Raw genomic sequence first — 19,433 nt, 5'->3', positions numbered from 1 at the left:
TGAGTGTGACAGGGGGCGGTGCCCCAACCCCCCAATCGGCCCTACCCTGCGCGTGACTGAGGGTGGCATTACAACCTCCCTGCTCTGTGCATGACAGGGGGCGGCACCTCAACTCCCCAATCAGCCCTGCTCTGAGCCCGACCAGGGGCTGCACCTAGGGATTGGGCCTGCCCTCTGCCACCCGGGAACAGGCCTAAGCCAGCAGGTCGTTATCTTCCGAGGGGTCCCAGACTGCGAGAGGGCACAGGCCGGCCTGAGGGATACCCCCTTCCCCCTCTAGTTTGAAATATAAGAAGACTGAGTTCTATTCCTTTCCTTTTTTTTTTTTTTAAGCAGTTGAAAAGGGAACCATTTTCTTAAGAATGATGAATAGTGAAAGAAATTTTAAATTTAGGTTAGTTAAATTTCCAATGTCTTTATATTTTAAAAAATTGCAGAGCAATTAAGCATGAATTTGAGCATGAATTTTCAAAGAAGAAATTGTCCTTAATTACTTGTGATCTAAGTGCCTTTCTAATAAGAGGTACTGTTTCAATAAATTCTTTTGACAGAGAAGTGTACACTATCAGAAAGGTTTAAAAAAATATTTGAAATGTTTACATAAGATCACTTTAAGACCATTACCAAAACTTTTTTGTAGATCTTAGCATTTTTGAGAATTTAGTTCCTTCCAAAAGACATCTCCATCATTCCCTCTTAGGTACCAAGGTTTAGGTAATTTACTTAAGTTATTCAGTTAATATAGGAGTTAGAAAATGCAAATAACGACATTGTTTCCTGAATTTATCTGGATGGTAGGTGTAGTTACTTTATAATTAAAGAGGCAAATTTCATTAAAAAAACAACAACCTTGATTCTAGAGAAAAGCTGTTTTTTTCAAGCCTGCCGTTGGCCTTTTCTTTTGGGGGGCAGGTTGTACGGTTTTTAATTCTTTAAGCAACTTTGTTAAGGTGATGGCATATCCATGTTAAAAAATGAGAAATTGAAGTTCAGAGATTAAAATTTGTTAATATTATGCTGGGATTTATATAAACTATTTTTCCTTCATTGTGTTGCATTCTGGTTGGTTTCATCAGTTTTCTTATCCACTTTACTCTATGTGTGTGTGTTGTTATAGTCTAGGAATTAATACTATTGAGTTTTGGTTCCGGATATGGGTTTAAGTATCTCATGCTAACCAAATCTATCCAGAGTTCGGATATCTGTTGCTCAGCTAATGGGCAATACTTTTTAAATACTTTATAATATCTGAAAGTTTATAATTCATTCTTTTCACAACCACTTATTTTGTTTCTTTTCATCTATTTTTTCACTCATCGATTCTTTATCTCATTAAGAATCAAACAGCCCTGACTGGTTTGGCTCTGTGGCTAGAGCGTTGGCCTGCGGACTGAAGGGTCCCAGGTTCGATTCTGGGCAAGGGCATGTATGTACCTTGATTGTGGGCACATCCCCAGTAGTGGGTGTGCAGGGGGCAGCTGATAGATGTTTCTAAGTATCTCTCTCCCTTCCTTTCTATAAAAAATTAATAAAATATATTTTAAAAAAAGAATCAAACATTTATTTTAAACTTCTTTCCAGTTCATTTTATTGGGTGGTGAGTTTATCTTCAGATATTGATGAATTTCTTGGTCATCTTTCTTAGTTCTGTGTTCAAGTACACTTGAGAATTTTAGTTTACAATTTGCATCTTGAGTGGGAAATGTATTTTTCTTCTGTTGGTGACCTTCATGTATGCCACTCTCCCTGCCCCTGGCACTCCTGGCTCTATTTTTGAAAAAATATATTTTTATTGATTTCAGAGAGGAAGAGAGAGAGAGATAGAAACATCAGTGATGAGCTAGAATCCTTGATCGGCTGCCTCCTGCATGCCCCTTACTGGGAATCGAGTCTGCAACCTGGGCACGTGCTCTTCACCATAATCGAACCCAGGACCTTTCAGTTCGCAGGTCAACGTTCTATCCATTGAGCCAAACCAGCTAGGGTGTAACTTTAAAAAAAACAAAACATTTTAGTTGATTTTTAGATACAGAAGACGGGAGAGGGATAGAGAAATAGAAACATTGATGAGAGAGTCACATTGATTGGCTGTCTCCTTCACCGACCCCCCTACAGGAATTGAGCCTAAAACCAGTAATCAAACCCATGACCTCTTGGTTCCTGGGTCAGTGCTCAGCTGTTCAGCCCACACCGGCCAGGCCCTAACTATTTTTTGTTGATTTTACCCATATCTACCATACCTTCAGTCAAGGTTCAGGATTCCATGCTGAAGTATTAATTGCAATATCAAATATGCATGACTCAGGTTTTGTATATATTGCCCTTTCTTCAGCTGCAGTGACAGTTTGCTATAATCAGTAACTAGCTATTGATAATTGCTTTTTTCCCTACCTTCCTTTCAGAAATTTTTTGTTCGGTTTCTACCTATGAGCCTTGCTTTTGGTCCTGTTATCTTGTGCATGATTTGATTTCTTGATTGTCTTTGCTAATTTCTGGTCCTGGAGCTCCGTGGTTCCATGGAGTCATCAGTTCATTACCTTGTGTTTGCTCAGTTTTGGTCCAAAGATATATTTGTGATATGTGAGCATGGCTGTGTCTTTCTATATAAAAAAAATATTTTGTCATTATTGTATATGGAGAAAGGGGAAAAGTTTGTTTGGTTGAAAGCAATAATCCACTATGTAATTTTATCAGGAATTCCTTTGTTCTCTTAATCTCACAACATGGCATAGTCATACAGATGGTTCCCTACTTAAAATGGTTTGACTTAAGATTTTTGATGATGCGAAAGCAGTACTCATTCAGTAGAAATATACTTTGAATTTTGAATTTTCTTTTTCCTGGACTATGGTTATTGAAAGAACTATGGTTATTGAAACTTGGATTTTGCTGACAGTTTCTTAAAAATGAGCAAGGTGAACCTAGGTCTTCAAGGAAAACATCTCACGTGTTGATAGTGGTAAAATTTGAGTTTTAAGTAAAAATTGTTGGTAAATTTGAATCTGCCACCATGAGTGTAACATCTCAGGACTCAAAACGTTTAGGGTAATATGGGTGGTGACATTAATGTGGAGTTTTTGGTATTGTATAATGAAAATATCAGTATTTGAAAATCTGCTTAATCAGTGAACCAGTATTATCCAGATGACAGTGATGTTATGAAATCACACATGAGTTAAAGATTTGTTTAGAGTGCAAGGGAGGTCATTATATTTTACTGTTAGAGCATGAAAGCTCGTTGATATGGTTGCAACTAACCTTTAAGAAAGCACCATGTGTTAGCCCTGGCTGAGTAGCTTGGTTGGTTAAAGCATCATCTCTCTACACCAAAGTTTCAGGTTCAATCCCCAGTTAGGGCACATAATGAAGCATCCAAGGAATGCATAAATAAGTAGAATAACAAAATATCACTGTTTTTCTCTCTCTTTCTCTCCTTCCTCTATGTCTCTAGAGTTAATAAATAGATAACAATTAAAAAGCAAAGTACCACTGGCTGGCATGGCTCAGTGGTTGAGCATCGACCTATGAACCAGGAGGTCACGGTTCGATTCCTGGTCAGGCCACATGCCCAGGTTGCGGGCTCGATTCCCCAGTGTGGGGTGGGCAGGAGGCAACCGATGAATGATTCTTTCTCATTGATGTTTCTCTCTCTCCTTCAACTTTCCTCTTTGAAATCAATAAAAAATATTTTCAAAAAAAGCAAAGTACTTTTCAAGTTTTAGCATAATATCAACGAAAGTTCTCTCTTAATTATTTGTAAATGACTATTGAAATAGTCCTTCCTTTTACAAGTACATGTTTCTTTTAGGCTGGATTTCCTTTTTAGTTTTAACCAAAATAACATATTGCAACAGATTGAGTGGAGAAATAGATAAGAGAATTCAACTATTCCTACGTCAGACAAAAGAGTTGTAAACATGTAAAGCAGTGTCACCTCTTTCTTGGAATTGTTTTATTTCAAAAAAGTTATTTTTTCATAAAATTTTTAACATATAATGGGATTATTATAAAATGAATTAGTATTTCAAATGTTTCTAAGTTTTAATGTATAATATGGTAAATACTGATAGATATAACCCAAATAACAAAAGCTTTTTGGGCTCTAAATTTTTAACAGGTAAAGGAATCCTGATATCAAAAAGGTTGAGAAGCCTGAACTAGTAAATTTGGTAGGAACTCTAGAAGCATTTGACATAAACCTTTCACCTTGCTGTATGTATTTGTTAGTTGTAGCACATCTAGTTCCTGCTATACAGCAGTCGGTTCTGTCCTGCTTAAACATGAAAGGCGCCTGAGCACCCTTCAAAAAGCTTGGCCAGTTTCAAGGACATGTCGTCGTCCTTAACCTGAATATCTCTTTTAGTAGTAAGAACCACATTGACTGAAGAGGGTTAGGACTTTGAACAGCTATCATGTATAACATTGTGTATTCTGTCAGTACTCAGTTCCTGCTTTTGAATTACAGATCAGGCATTAATTTTTAGTGGAGACCTTTTAGAGCACACAAACACATTTTGTGATTCTATACTTAACCAGATCAACAGTTTTCAAACAGTGTGTTGCAAAATTTTTTTAAAAACTGTATTTAGTTAGGGGAACTGACCTCTTTTCCCTTAGATTTTTTTTTTTTTTTTGAAAAAAGGACAACAGCCAATACAACAATGGCTGTCTGGTGTGAATGCCCTGTCTAGAACCATAAATATAAAAGTCATATAATAGAATTGCATGTTAGTGGTCATGTTGCATAATAATGTTGCATCTGATTGGTTAATTCTTGGTACCAGAAATCCTTATATGCATGGTTTTTAAAAAAGTCTGTTTGGAGTCAAAAGGGAAGGTAATTACTATTGTTTTTTTCTTTTTTTGTAAATCAATAAAAATTATACCTATTTTTTGTCCGATTGGCAAAAAATAGAATATTTTTTGGTGTGCTGCAGAATTTTAATTAGTTTATGTGTGCATGAGATGAAAAGGTTGAAAATCACTGTACTATCTTATTGATCCTGACACTGGATCATCAGCTAATCGAAGGCAAAACACTTTGTCTGTTTTGATCAGCAGTTCATCCCAAGTACATGGCATAGGGAATTTGAACTCCTCTGTCTATGTAGACAACACTCAATACATTGAATAGTGACCACTCCTTTTTATTTTATTTTTTGTTAATCCTTACCCGAAGATACTTTTTCCATTGATTTTTTTAGAGACTGGAAGGGAGGAGGAGATACAGAAAGAGAGAAACAGATTTCACTTTGCCACTAACCTTTAAGATGGAGAGAGGGACACATGGACTGCTCATGCCCTGGTTGGGCTGAGAATCAAGGCATGTGCCCTTGATAGGAATTGAATCCATCCTTCTGCCAGGAAGTGGACGCTATAACCATTAAGCAAAACTGGCTAGGGCTAACCACTCTTTTTAAAAAAAAATAAGTATGTTTTTATTGATTTCAAAGAAGAAGGGAAAGGGATAGAGAGATAGAAACATCAATGATGAGAGAGATTGGCTGCCTCCTGCACACCCCACACTGGGGATTAAGTCTGTAACCTGGGCATGTACCCTGACCAGGAATCAAACCGTTACCTCCTGGGTTCATAGGTCAACTGGCCTGACTACTCCTTTTTTTTTTTTTTAAAACAACAACAACAACAACAACACACTTGTTTTATTGAAAAATAATTGACATATGCTACTGTGTGAGTTTAAGGCATGCAGCATGATGGTTTGATTTACATACACTGTGAAATGATTACCACAGTAGATTCAGCTAACATCCATCATCTCATATGGAAAGGAAAAGGAGAAAAAAACCCACAATTTTTTTTTCCTTGTGATGAGAACTCTTAGGATTTACTTTCAACAGTTTTCCTGTATATCATATTGTATATTACATTCCTGGTAATTAGTGACCACTCTTAAGACACTTGCTGAAGTAGGTTTTGATTTTAGCCAATTTAGTTGTATGAATGATTTTACAAGAGTTCCTAATTAAAGTTTTGCCTCAGATATTCTCTAGCAATAATGAGGTGCCCCCTGCATCATTTCCTAGACATGCATAGGCAGGTTTTATGAAGTTTAGAAAGAAGCTCTTTAAAGTCATGAATCATGAAACTGATCTATAAATAGCAATAACAACAACAACAAAAAACACAAAACCCCAGGCTATGTTTTAAATTATTTGAGTGATGCTCTCTTTGTCCCATTTCTTGTATTTTATATTCTTGTTGAAAATTTCTTCCCTGGAACAATCTTGACTTAGAAGCACAGTTTTGTGTGTGTGTGTGTGTGTGTGTGTGTGTGTGTGTGTGTGTGTGTGTTTAAGCTCCACATGGTCTATAGTAGCTATATTTTGAAGGGGACTAGGAAGGCAGTTGAGGTTATTGTTCAGTTTAGACTTTGTTACTTTTTAACATTTCTACCAGTGCTACCCCACCTTCCAACATGTAAGTGATGTTAAGAGTGCTTTAAAATTTTCGTTTTGGACTTTGACATATATGTTCTCATATTATTGTTATCCTGAAATCAATAATGACTTTTGGCCGAAACCGGTTTGGCTCAGTGGATAGAGCGTCGGCCTGCGGACTGAAAGGTCCCAGGTTCGATTCCGGTCAAGGGCGTACCTGGGTTGCGGGCACATCCCCAGTAGGAGGTGTGCAGGAGGCAGCTGGTCCGTGTTTCTCTCTCATCGATGTTTCCAACTCTCTGTCTCTCTCCCTTCCTCTCTGTAAAAAATCAATAAAATATATAAAAAAAACAAATAAAAAAAATAATGACTTTTGGAGATTTATTTGAAGAGAGAAATTCTGTTTGTAGGCATGTAACTTCTAGGGATATAGAAACATTATTTTAAAAAAGGATTCTTTTGAATTTAAAGTAATTTAGTCTAGGAATGGAACAAGATGTGAGGTCAGAAAAAGAACACACGCACACACACGTGCTCCCCCTCTCCCCCCAGCAAAGACTGGGCCACAGACTAACCTGCAGTAATGATGATGATCCATACAGGAAGCCTTATGAATTTGATTTGCCGTGTTGTGTTGCTAGAGTTAGAAACCATCAGCTTTAACCCCTTTGCTTTTAGAGAAGGAACTCTGTTTTTCCTTTGATACATCTTACTCTTTTTCTTCTACCCTCAGTACCTTTTCTTTTTGAAGAATTAATTCAACGTGCTTTATTGGCTTTGAATTTCCACAGTTAGTTTTTGTAGTATTAGTGTCATAAGTAAACCTCTAGCTTCTTTATGTTTTTGATATTGGTGGACAGGGCTAATTTCAATAATGTAGGGGGGTAGTGTCTTGGTACTTTTAAGTTTCTTACTCTGCAAGTCCTCCAATATAGGAATAGCTGTTTTGCTATTAACCCATGGTGAGCATTCCCTGTGTCATTCATTGCTTTCTTAGTGCCACTTTCTTTAGCATTTCTGCCGCTCTTTGCCATTTGGTTACCAGGTGGCTAATGTTGATAGCTCTTAAGTTTTAAAATTTCTTCTAATGTCTTCCTCTTCTGAGGCAGATGGAAAGAATGGATCAGGAGAGAATGGGTCACATGTTGTGGTCATCTCTGCTTTCCATCTTTATTGCTTATTAATTACACATGTATCATATTTTATTTCTCCTCTGTGCACACACACCCCTAACTCCTCACTGCTTATCTTATTTTAGTACTTTATCACTTTATCAAGGGGGCTAAAACTTGGTTTTCTCTTCTTCCTCTCCTGCTTATATTTTCATTATGTATCAAGGGACAACTTTATGTATAAACAGTACTTTTGAAATAAACTTATTTCTGTCAAAGAAAAATTAAACCACAAATCTAGATGTAAAAAGAGATAAATAAAAAAGAACCACTGTGTACTTTGAAGGTGTTTGGATGTCCTCTTCAGAATCTTCTAAAAGGTGCTACTTATTCTTTATACCTTTTTATCTTAAGAACACAGATATCTATGACAATACACTGGTATTTTCATAACATTATGTTAGCTACTGGCTACAGCTCACTACACTATTTCAGTGGGAAGTTGTTTTGAATTCCAGTCAGCTATTTGTATGTTGAGGTTAGCCTGCATAGTCCTGGCTAATTTATTTGTCTGAATCTTTTTAATTTGTTGCCATATGGGATATTCATAGCTATTTGTTTTTCAAATGAGAGCAAAATTAGTGTTGCTGAGTATACATCTTTGTTCTTGGTATTTTGTACCTCTGAGGGATCACCATTATTCTCTATGCTTGCTTTGCATTTTCATCCTTACAATATACATATGGTATGTGAGATGTGATTAGCCCCAGTTTTTTTTACAGGTGATAAGCTTTTTACAGGTGACAAAAGTTTACTTTTTAGTGAAATTGAGATTCACCTCTCAAGTTTGATTCCAGTAAATCCCCAATACAATCTTTTTATTGTATCATAGTACATTAGCTGAAGGATTCCAAATCCTTGAGTTTTAGTTTTGATAGCTTGAAGCTACTATATTTTTTGGAATGGGAATACCCAAGTGAATATTACATGTTAGGAAGAAGCAAATACGTTCTACAAAGGGTTTCCCTCTCTCTCCCCAATGAATCTTCTTTGTATTTTAGGAAGATTATAGAGTTAGTCAGAAGTACAGCTAATAAGATGGGAAGAAGTGGAAAGAGTTGGAGAAAGGAACAAGGGGGACTGGTGGTAGTTGTAAAAAAGAAAGAGGAAGGAGTTTGTATTAAAAGTCTCATACAAGGTTTTATAATGGTTCAGAGTTTATATGAGGAAAGGGAAGACAGGAAAATGAAGAGAAGGGGGGGTGTGATGTTATTTTAAAAAGTATGAAAAGTGATTAGGACAAAGAAGGGAAAACTTCTAATTGGGAGAGTTGGGAATGTTTTAACCAGAGGTGACAGTTGAGCTTGATCTTGAAGGATGTGTTACGAGTATTCTAGATAGAAGAGAGATGAAGGGGAGATATAAAGAGAAGTTAGACTTAAGGTTAAAAACAAAATAGGAAATATTTCAGTGATAATTCTTGGTCAAAATTCTCTTTTAGCATAGGTCACTTGGGTGGCTGCTGATAGTTGTGGTGATAAGGAGAAAGTATGACTGATAGTTTGTTGTTTAAAATGAAGCCAGAATCAGGTTTATGAAGTATAAGTTTAGCTATGTTCTTATGTGTGAACTAGAGGCCTGATGCACAAAATTCATATAAGGGTAGGCCTTTGCGGCGCTGGCTATCTCGTGGCCCGACCCCGCCTGCACCCGCTTTGGCCTGGTGCTGCCCATGTCTGCTGTCACACACTCCCAGTTTTCCGGTTCTGCGGAGCCCCCCGATTGATTGCCCCGCAAAGGGTCGCCTGGGCCTCCCTCTTTGGGGCAATCATGGGGCAATGGTGGGCCCCATGACCAATTTCATTGCACCCGCCTTGGCTGGCCTGGCGCCAGTGCATGTCATAGTGTGGTCATTCGGACGGTTGTTCTACTGTTCGGTCGTTCAGTCGATTTGCATATTATGCTTTTATTATTATAGATAGATCCAGTGCATTAAATTGTAGGAGTCAGAGTAACCTTTAAAACAACTAAGGAATTACCCAACTATTTAGTATGCTGTCAGGAGAGGGTAATATGATTTAGATGGAATTGGCTTGTTTAACTCCCTCTGCACAATGTATATTTGTGAACCTCAACTCTGTTGCTTATGTAGAGCTTGAAAAGTCTCTTGGCAACAAGCTTCCAGTTGCATCCAACACCAGCCTTGGCTAATTGGTATGCCCAGTTCTGGTACTAGAGCCTCTGAGGAGTTTGTGTTTGAGTTTGACTTCATCAAATTTAAAATGCAGCAGAAATGTGAAGGGCCTTTGGGATTGGCCTGTTGATTGAGAATGAAAAGGCAAACATAGAAAGAGAGAAGAGGGAATGAAACCTTGTGGATAAAATGACTATTAATTTACATTCGGATGCTTTTCAGCTCAACTTACGTATTAAAAATAGTATATTTTATTTGGTTGCTCTCTGGTAACTCCTTTCCATATTTGCTGGCATTAAAAATAAAGATAGAGGAAAAGAATGACCAGGTCCTGAGATTATAGTGTTTTCTGGCACATGTCTGCACCAAGGTTGTTTATTGTAGACACCATTTATACAGTTTAAAAAATGGTAAGGTTTCCTATCATCTGTGTTCCCATGTACTTTATTAGAGTGTGTTCATTTGAACACTTACAAAATTATTTTGTAATTTTTAAATATTTTCCACTTCTACTAGCCTGAGGTCTAGCAGTGTGTGGTGTCAATTCATTTCTATTTCCTGGACCTAAAATGGTTTTGGGCATGTGTTTGAGCTGAAATGGAATTAAACTGAAAAATGGATTGCATTAGGTAGTTTATACTTTATCCCACCAAACATAACAGGTTATCAGCAACAGAACAAAAAGATATTGCCAGTTAGTTTTTTATCTGGAATTTTCCCCCTCTTTTCCTTCCTCCTTGTTTCTTTTCAGCTCTTATTCTCTTTACCAGGGTGGAATTAAAGAGTAAAGGTAGGCGATAATCACTGGAAGAGGAAGCTTTCATAGTGGTTCCATGTGTGTAGACTTGTCTCTTCCCCTACTTCTCCTTGTCCCCCCGGAAATACATGGGTTATATGTTGTTCAGTTCTTTCCTCCATGGTACTGGTGCTCTTGGAGCTGCACAACTGATTGAAATAAAAAACCTTTGCTATTTTAGAAAATAAAATTTTGTAGGATTAAGCCTTTAGATGAACTAGTGGTGACTACATACTAAAGTGTCTTGAGTATGCATGCCAATTTGTAACTTGAGTTTTGAGTAGTGCCTTTATATACGAATGTCTCATAAATTTTTTCTAAGAGCAATTTTTTCTTCTGACTTGAGCAATATCTGTTTTTACATAGTGCTTCGAGATGTTTTCAAGAAGTCAACTCTACAGTTGTTTGAAAATTTTCCTTAAGTTACAGTGAGTCTCAGGAGACACCCAGAAACACTCCCTGAATTAGCATATTAATCATAACCTTGCATAACTCAGGCGAACAAGCCTGACGAATAAACTCAGTTATTGGTGGGGATAGTCAGAGAGTCCTCAGCCCCAGCATTTAATCTTATAAAATGCAAGAATAAAAATACTTAAGACTATTTTAGGGTGTAGTTTGTGATTTTCTGATGGCAAGTTTTTTTCTTGCTGTGGGAGCCACTGACTATTTGTCTCAAGTGGAAATAAGAGTCATGGTTAATATTAGACTACGTCAAAGGACAATTTATGTGGCAACTTGTAGAGAAATGATTAGTTTTTAGGGGCTGGAGGAGAGTAGCAACATTTAGTACCTGTTGAATTTGAGCAGTTCCTTGCCTCTGTCCCCAATACTGCATGCCCTTAACCCTGGATGTAATAATTTCTCAGTATTCTTACTTATGGGCTGAGAAATTTTCTGGCTAACTGGTTGGAGATAGTGTGATTCAACAGTATAAAAGGTTTATTTTTTTGGTGGTGGTGATGGGGGTGAGATAAAATGCCCAAGCAACATTTGATACATATTTTGTTGGTTATAAAGTTTGAAGCAGTTGCAGTCTTAGTTCTGCCATCCAGTATCTGTGTGTGATCCAGTGAAAAGTTATGCAGCTGTTCCCTTATCTATAAAATGGGATTGATAATACATACCTTGGAGAGTTGCTGTGAGAAATTACATAGAATATGTGATATGCTCAGCACTGTAGCAACGAAAGTTGTTCCCTTCCTTTTTCCTTATTAATTTAGAAAAAGTAAAATATTTTCGTTGGTCTGTATGCCAATTGAGATTTACTTGGTAACCTATCTCCTCCCCATTTTGGCATGGTATGGCTTTTCTTAGGCCCCCACAAAATAACTTTTTGCTTGCCTAATGACATTAGCTTTGTTGATTAATATCTTTTCCTTTTGGACAGGGAGTAAGTGCTTCCTGTATCCTTGTCCATTTGGCTAGTTTGTTGTACACAATCAAGATGTTCCCTCCTGTCTTAACCTCAAATAACCAAAAGGAAAGCTAGTTAATGCTGCTAAGCCATATATAACAATTTCATGGCTTTTGAGCTGAATGACAAGTGTAATTCTTTGTTGCTTTTTAGCCTGAATTAAAGTTTAGGAATGTTCATTTTCTAGCGGTTTGTTTTATTCTGTTCATGCCTAAGCTTAAACATGTTCCATAGTTTGATTACTATGTATGGAAGGACATACAGTATTTATATGAGAAATTCTGTTCAGTTGCTATAAGATTCTTGCTCATTTTAAATCTGATTTATCATGGATATACTTCTGACTTTTTCCAAATAATATAGACATAGGTAAAATTAAATTTTGATAGCATTGAAAGTTATTGTAAATGGCTACTATTCTCTACTTGAGGTAATTGCACAGAATATCTTGCCTAACTGTATAGTTGGCCCTCTGTACCTGTGGGTTTTGCATCCAACATTTTTGTCTGTGGTTGGGAATCTGTGGATGCTGACTGACTGTATGCATTTTTCTATGCTATTTTATATAAGGGACTTGAACATCCATGGATTTTGGTGTCCAAGGGAGTTCTGGGATCAATTCCTATGGATACTGAGGGATGACTGTAAACTTAAAGTGTGTATTGTCATATTCACATATTTAAATAGTATAGATTAACTCTTTAGTAGAAACATTTCATACAAGAAAAATAATTGAAAAAAAGGCTCAAAGATCTACACGGTTGAGTTCATATTGAATACACTTTGGGCCTTTAGATTCTGATTCAATGAAAAGTCCACTGTAGTCATTTTCTGTACGGCACTGTCCGGGGCTTGAAAGGCTTCTGTGATTGGATTGTATTCTGAGTATGCTTTAAAATCATAGCATTAAGCAACTTTTAATCAAAGCTATTTTCAGTTCTTTTTTTGTTCCTTTATTGTAACTTAATGTTGTGAGGGGAAAAAACCCACCAAGTTTTTAAAACATCTTAGCTTTTCAGCCTTTTTATTTTTCTACCAAAAGTATAGGTAGAATGAATTTTGTTGATATTTATTTCATACTTAGAGCATCTGTTAAGACAGTGGTGTAATCTAGAACTCCTGATTAATGATCAAGTAATTTTGATTTTTAAAAAGCTACATATTTTAAGTCTGGTCAGCATCTTATGTGAAATTTTACATTTTCATTTAATCTCCCTTCTTGGTAGTATTGTGCCACCTAGCGGAAATTTATGTCCTTTAATGTATGTCTCAGAATGTAAGATAGACTACAAGAGGCATTTTAACATGTTAAGAAAAAATAGTTTGGAATGTTTGGTTGACTTGGAATTCTTTAGAACAATGATTACTTTCCTAAACAAGAGTTTAGGACAAAAAATTCTTAGTAAGTTAAGGTTTAGTAGATGTCTTAAAATTATGAGCTCCCCAGTTAAAATCTGTTTCTTTTTTCCACAAGAAATGCCCTACATTTATTTTCTTTATTGGTGGAACTTTAATCAAAGCATATTATATTTCCATCAGTTAATATAAAAATAATTTTGCTTTGTAGATCTTATAAAAATCTATCTCCCCTTCCCCCTTGAGTTTAATTATTGCGCACCTAAGCAGAATGAAGTGGAGTTTACATGTTACTAGTATTTATACAATCTAGGTTTATTTTGAAGTAACAGGAGTAAAACACATTGGATGATAAATATTAATGAAATAATCTAAAGAAAAAAATGTGCTACCTTGAAGACAGCTTGATATAATTTAGGCTTTTATCATTGGAACATTTCTTACCAAATGATACGCTCTTATTTGTGCTTACTTGGAAATAAATAAAATTCAGGATTTTATCAATTGAAGAATTGGTGGTCTCTTTGTCCTGTTATTAAGTATGAAGAAGATGCCTAATTCCTTGTGAGGTGTTCAGTGTACTCATTTTTGGTAGCACTGGACAAGCATTTCTCTCTTGGGGCTGGGCGTTCTGTGTAATCAGACTGGCATATGAACGCTGAGGTTGTCTTCAGCGTACTCGTTGATATGCTAGAAGGAATCTCAAGCCCTGGCCCATGTTGCTCAGTTGGTTGGACGTCCTCCCATGCACCTAAAGGTTGTCAGTTTGATTCTTGGTCAGAGCACATGCCTGGGTTGTGGGCTCAATCCCCAGTAGGGAGCATGCAGGAGGCAGCTGATTGATGTTGCACTCTCACATCAATGTTTCTTTCTCTCCCTCTCCTTTCCTCTCTCTCTAAAAATCAATTTTAAAAAATCTTAAAAAAAGAATATTGAGAATTATCTAACTAGTTAGAGAAAGTAGTTCTGAATTAACATGATGTGCAGTCATTCTGGCATATAATACCTTTACAGAGTCATGGATATTTTATAACGTTTTTATCTTATTATTCTTTCTTAGTTGCTGATGTATATTCACGATGAGTGGATTAGGAGAAAACTCCTTGGATCCACTGGTCCCTGATTCACGAAAGCGCAAATTGCCATGTGATACCCCAGGACAAGGGTAGGCAATTTATTTTCTGATGCTTCACAAAGATTTCTTCCCCTACTCTTATTTATTTATTTTTTTAGTTTAAAGATAACATTTCAACTTTTTTAAAAAAATTGTTTTATTGCTTAAAGTATTACAAAGAGTATTATATATGTCTCCTTTTTTTCCCCGCCAACTTTTTGTTGTCTGCATTCTCTGGTTAGATATTTTTGGTTTTTGTCTTTGCTTTAATATTGTTATTTTGCTTTATAGTAAGTGGAGTGGTACAGTGATGAGATGGACATCTTTATGATGTAATAGAGGCTTTATCGCTGATTCAGATAGAAGCGAGAATATTATACTAACAGGGTGATACTGTAAGAAGCATTTCTCAATGGAAGAGGTAGGAGTTAGGAACAGATAACTGAGATTATTATGAATAAGAATTTTAAATATTTTTAAAGAACTTGTTATTAGTTGATATTTTGGCATTTCTAAGGCCTCATCATTTGTTTCCTGAATGTAGTTAGAAGTTTAAAAAATAGAAATAAAATGCTGCATTTTATGATATTCTGTAGCCTTTTAGGTATTTACCAAGGTCAGCATCATTTGAGTTTTAATATGATAGTTGCAAATGAAAACAATCTACAAGTTATGAAACCTTATTATTAATACTTATCCCCAATCTCCAGATTGATGAAACTGAGATTAATTCTGCCCAAGACTACTGGCCTAACAAAAAGGTAGATTTGAATTTAGGTTTACATGAATTTATGCTATATTGTACCACTTCTCGACACAATGTTTTGATAGTTTTATTGGCCGAATTTAGTTTATTTACATATGAAGGTGATGGTGTTGTGTAGGGACTGATTCTGCTCATAGCTCTTTTGTGATAGGTATATTCATGTCCCCCCCTCCCCCCTTCTTAGTCTTACCTGCAGTGGTGAAAAGTGGAGACGGGAGCAGGAGAGTAAATACATTGAAGAATTGGCTGAACTGATATCTGCTAATCTTAGTGATATTGACAACTTCAACGTCAAACCAGATAAATGTGCAATTTTGAAGGAAACAGTAAGACAGATACGCCAAATAAAAGAGCAAGGTAATACAAAGTAAGAAAAACACTCAAGTCTTTTAGAAGGAACTTGTTAATTGTTTACATTTGTCTTTTTGTTTCCTTGTTGCTTAGGTGGGGGCTGCTAATAATTGAGGCTAGCCTCTGTGGGAATGGATAAATGAGTTGACCAGTTTTACTCTTTAGGACTATTAACAGAGAATTGGAAGAAGGCCAATGTTGCTCTCTCTGTCAAATGTTAGTTCTTTTTCAGGAAGCCATGGGATAGTAGTACATTTAGTAATGAAAGAAAATTTAGGGTATCTTTATCTTCTACCCTCCTAGGTAACTCTGAAGTTTAATTTTAACATGTAAAAATTATAGTGTCATTTTCATATCAGGAAATATTATGTGCATATGCACGTGTGTGTCTCTTTGTTCTGGGGACTATTTGAAGGTGGATTTAATCTATCACTAGTATATGTGCTTTTTGTAGTAATGTTTTCTGTCTTTTTAGGAAAAGCTATTTCTAATGATGATGATGTTCAGAAAGCTGATGTATCTTCTACAGGACAGGGGGTTATTGATAAAGACTCCTTAGGACCACTTTTACTTCAGGCAAGTATATGGCTTTAGCTATCCAGTAAGCTGTTTTTATTTTTAAAAAAACTGTTGAAATTTTGGTTAGGGAATGAGAACAGAAAGACATTTCTTTTTATGAGACAGAACTTAGTATTTTGAATATGATGGAAAAATGCTCTTATATTTACAATATATAACTCAGAAGGCCTGCAGGGGAAGAGGAGCATCTCCTTATAAAAATGTAGTTGCAAATTGAGAAAGTAAACAAAAATATAAAAAAGCAAGAGAGGAAAGGTAATGCATAATTTCAAAGTTAATATTAGGGCACATTTTACCTCAGACTTTTTTGTGCATTTTTGCATGATTGATCATATGCCTCTAGTATGCATATAAGATCTTTGGTTAATCTCTTCCTGCCCCTCCCCCCCTTCCCTCTGAGATTCATCAGTCTGTTCCATATTTCTATGCTTGTGAATTGAGCGTCTGCCTCCTGGTGGTCAATGAGCATCAAAGCTACCAGTTGAATGGTCGAATGGTTGCTTAGGCTTTTATATATAAAACCCTGGAACTAATGCTAATAGAAATGGTGGCTGATAGTAGTTTTTTGTTTTTTTTCAAATTCTACTCAGTACCAAGGCCTGTGTCTTAATCTGCTAGGCTGCCATAATAAAATACTACAGATTGGGTGGATTAAATAGTAGAAATTTATTTCTTACAATATTGGAGGCTGGAAATTGAAGATCAGGGTCAGTAGGCTTGGTTTCTTCTGAGACCTCTTCTCCTTGGCTTGTGTAGATGACTGCCTTCTAACTATGCCCTCATATGGCCTTCTCTCTCTGTGTGTGCATCCCTGGTTTCTCTCTCTCTCTTTGTAAGGACACCAGTCATATTTGATTAGAACCCTACCTTATAACTTTAGTTAACCTTATTACCTCCCAAAAGCCCTGTCTTCATTGAGGGTTTAGGGGTTCAACATATGAACTTTAGTAGGGATATGGTACATTCCATAATATCCAATATTAACATATCCCACTTTTTAGGCATTGGATGGTTTCCTGTTTGTGGTGAATCGTGATGGAAACATTGTATTTGTGTCAGAAAATGTCACACAATATCTGCAATATAAGCAAGAGGACCTGGTTAACACAAGTGTTTATAATATCTTGCATGAAGAAGATAGAAAGGATTTCCTTAAAAACTTACCAAAATCTACAGGTAGGCCTTTAATATGTATTTTCTAAATAAGCTGAAAAAATTTTTTTCTTGACCATTCTTAGAAAATTAAATGTATCTTTTGTGTAGAAAGGCAAGTGGTTAATAGTAAAATTTTCAAATATGATCTTGGTGAATTTGGAATATGATATACATTTCATATGACCAAAATATACAGTGAAGTTTCTGTTTTAGTTAAAATTATTTGTGTTTTATGTACAATAGCTCCCCTTTATCCTCAGGGGATATGATCCAAGACCCCCAGTGGATATTAAGCTGTGGATAGTGCCAATCATTATATATACTATGTTATTTTTTTCTATACATACGCAATAAATTTTTCACTTAAAGGAAGCATTTTATATCTTCTCTTTGGCATATCCAAATTACCAGTATCACTACTCTTGCACTTTGGGGCCATTACTAAGTAAAGTAAGGGTTATTTGAACACAAGGACTGCCGCTGAGACACTAGATCTCATAACGGAGATAGCTGTGAAGTGACTAACAGGTGGGTAGACTATACAGTGTGAATATGCAGGACAAAGGATGATTCGTGTCCCAGCAGGGTGGGGCGGGATGGAACACAATTTAAAACTTACGAATTATTGATTTCTGGAATTTTTCACTTAAGAGTTTTGTACCATGGGTAACTGAAACTGGGTAAGGGGAAATTCTACTGGATTGCCACCTTGGAATGTTAGTTGTAGCCCTTACTGAGGAAAATGTGTGTAATGAGAAAATATAGCTTGAGTTCTTGATGATGGTCATAGACTGAGTTGCCAACTTTTAAAATTTATTTTCCAAAGTTAATGGAGTTACCTGGACAAATGAGACCCAGAGACAAAAAAGCCATACATTTAATTGCCGTATGTTGATGAAAACACCACATGATACTGTGGAAGACATGAACACTAGTCCTGAAATGCGCCAGAGATATGAAACCATGCAGTGCTTTGCCCTGTCTCAGCCACGAGCTATGATGGAGGAAGGGGAAGGTAAGAGTGATCACATATTTGTGATGTTTATGAAACAAATAGCAGCCAAACTTGTAGTTTTATAATTTCCATTGTTACAATTCTTCCTACTGAATTCCTTATTCTTACCTATTTAACAGCTGTATTTAACGGTTATATAGATTTCTTACCTGGTTAAATTTTATTGTAGATTTGCAATCCTGTATGATCTGTGTGGCACGCCGCATTACTACAGGAGAAAGAGCATTTCCATCAAACCCTGAGAGCTTTATTACTAGACATGATCTTTCAGGTAAAAACTTGGTGTATTGCATATATACATTTTGTTCATTTAGGAAATGTTTAGAAAAGTTAACTGTTTCTACTGCCTGTACTGTCAGGCTGTACCCAGTGTAATGAATGCTTTGCATGGATTATTTCCTGTATTTCTTATACAGCCCTGAGAGAAATTCACTACAAATCTTGAAAAGGTGTAGCTAGTTTTTAAGGACTATCATGAAACCTACTTTAATTTTTTAACATATTTGAGTTGTATATATTTTATCTCTAGTGTATTTGATATTAAGCAAAAGTTGTCAAACTTTCAGATTTGAGTACTTGGTTAGCCTTGTTTAGATTTTAAGTGTTCAAAAATGCAGTCACCTCTCAGATAGAAAGAATTGTCCCTACTAGCTGTTTAGGCAGGTATTTTCTCTTGGATCATAGTTGCAGGGATAGTATCTTCAGATGTGAACAATTTTACTGGTAGGTGTTATTTTTTTTCCTTTAAATGAAAATGAACCTGAGGTGACATGTAACTTTCTGTACATTCAGAAAGTAGAAAGAGATATGTGATACACTCTTATAGTCTACTAGTGGCCCAGTACACAAATTCCTGCACAGGGGTGGGGGAGTGTCCCTCAGCTCGGCCTGCACCCTCTCCAATCTGGGACCCCTCTGGGGATGTCCACCTGCCGGCAGTCGGACATCGCTCTTGCAATCTGGGACTGCTGGCTCCTAACCGCTCACCTGCCTGCCTGCCTGATTGCCCCTAACTATTCTGCCAGCCAACCTGCTCGCCCCCAATTGTCGCCCCTTGCTGGCCTGCTCGCACTTAACTGCCTCTGCCCCGCCACCATGGCTTTGTCTGGAAGGATGTCTGGAAGGTCTCCTGGTCTAATTAGCATATTACCCTTTTATTAGTATAGATAAGCAAAAC

General features: G+C 36.5%; 1 protein-coding gene across 3 annotated transcripts in view; it reads left to right on the top strand.

Annotated features, from left to right (window-relative positions):
• The window catches only part of NCOA3 (nuclear receptor coactivator 3), a 51,789-nt gene that overhangs the window by 5,243 nt on the left and 27,113 nt on the right, over positions 1 to 19,433 (top strand). For all 3 annotated transcript variants that reach the window (XM_006773525.2, XM_006773523.2, XM_006773524.2), the window contains 6 exons: positions 14,337 to 14,441; positions 15,341 to 15,513; positions 15,983 to 16,083; positions 17,088 to 17,262; positions 18,068 to 18,256; positions 18,426 to 18,527. In XM_006773525.2, the coding sequence (XP_006773588.1) occupies positions 14,356 to 14,441; positions 15,341 to 15,513; positions 15,983 to 16,083; positions 17,088 to 17,262; positions 18,068 to 18,256; positions 18,426 to 18,527 (826 nt within the window). In that variant the 5' untranslated portion in view covers positions 14,337 to 14,355. The remainder of the gene's footprint in view (positions 1 to 14,336; positions 14,442 to 15,340; positions 15,514 to 15,982; positions 16,084 to 17,087; positions 17,263 to 18,067; positions 18,257 to 18,425; positions 18,528 to 19,433) is intronic.

Source organism: Myotis davidii, unplaced genomic scaffold (assembly GCF_000327345.1).
Source record: "Myotis davidii unplaced genomic scaffold, ASM32734v1 scaffold827, whole genome shotgun sequence".
NCBI classification, from domain to species: Eukaryota; Metazoa; Chordata; class Mammalia; order Chiroptera; family Vespertilionidae; genus Myotis; species Myotis davidii.
Note: the sequence above shows the minus strand (reverse complement) of the source record. Positions and strands in the feature narration are given on the sequence as shown.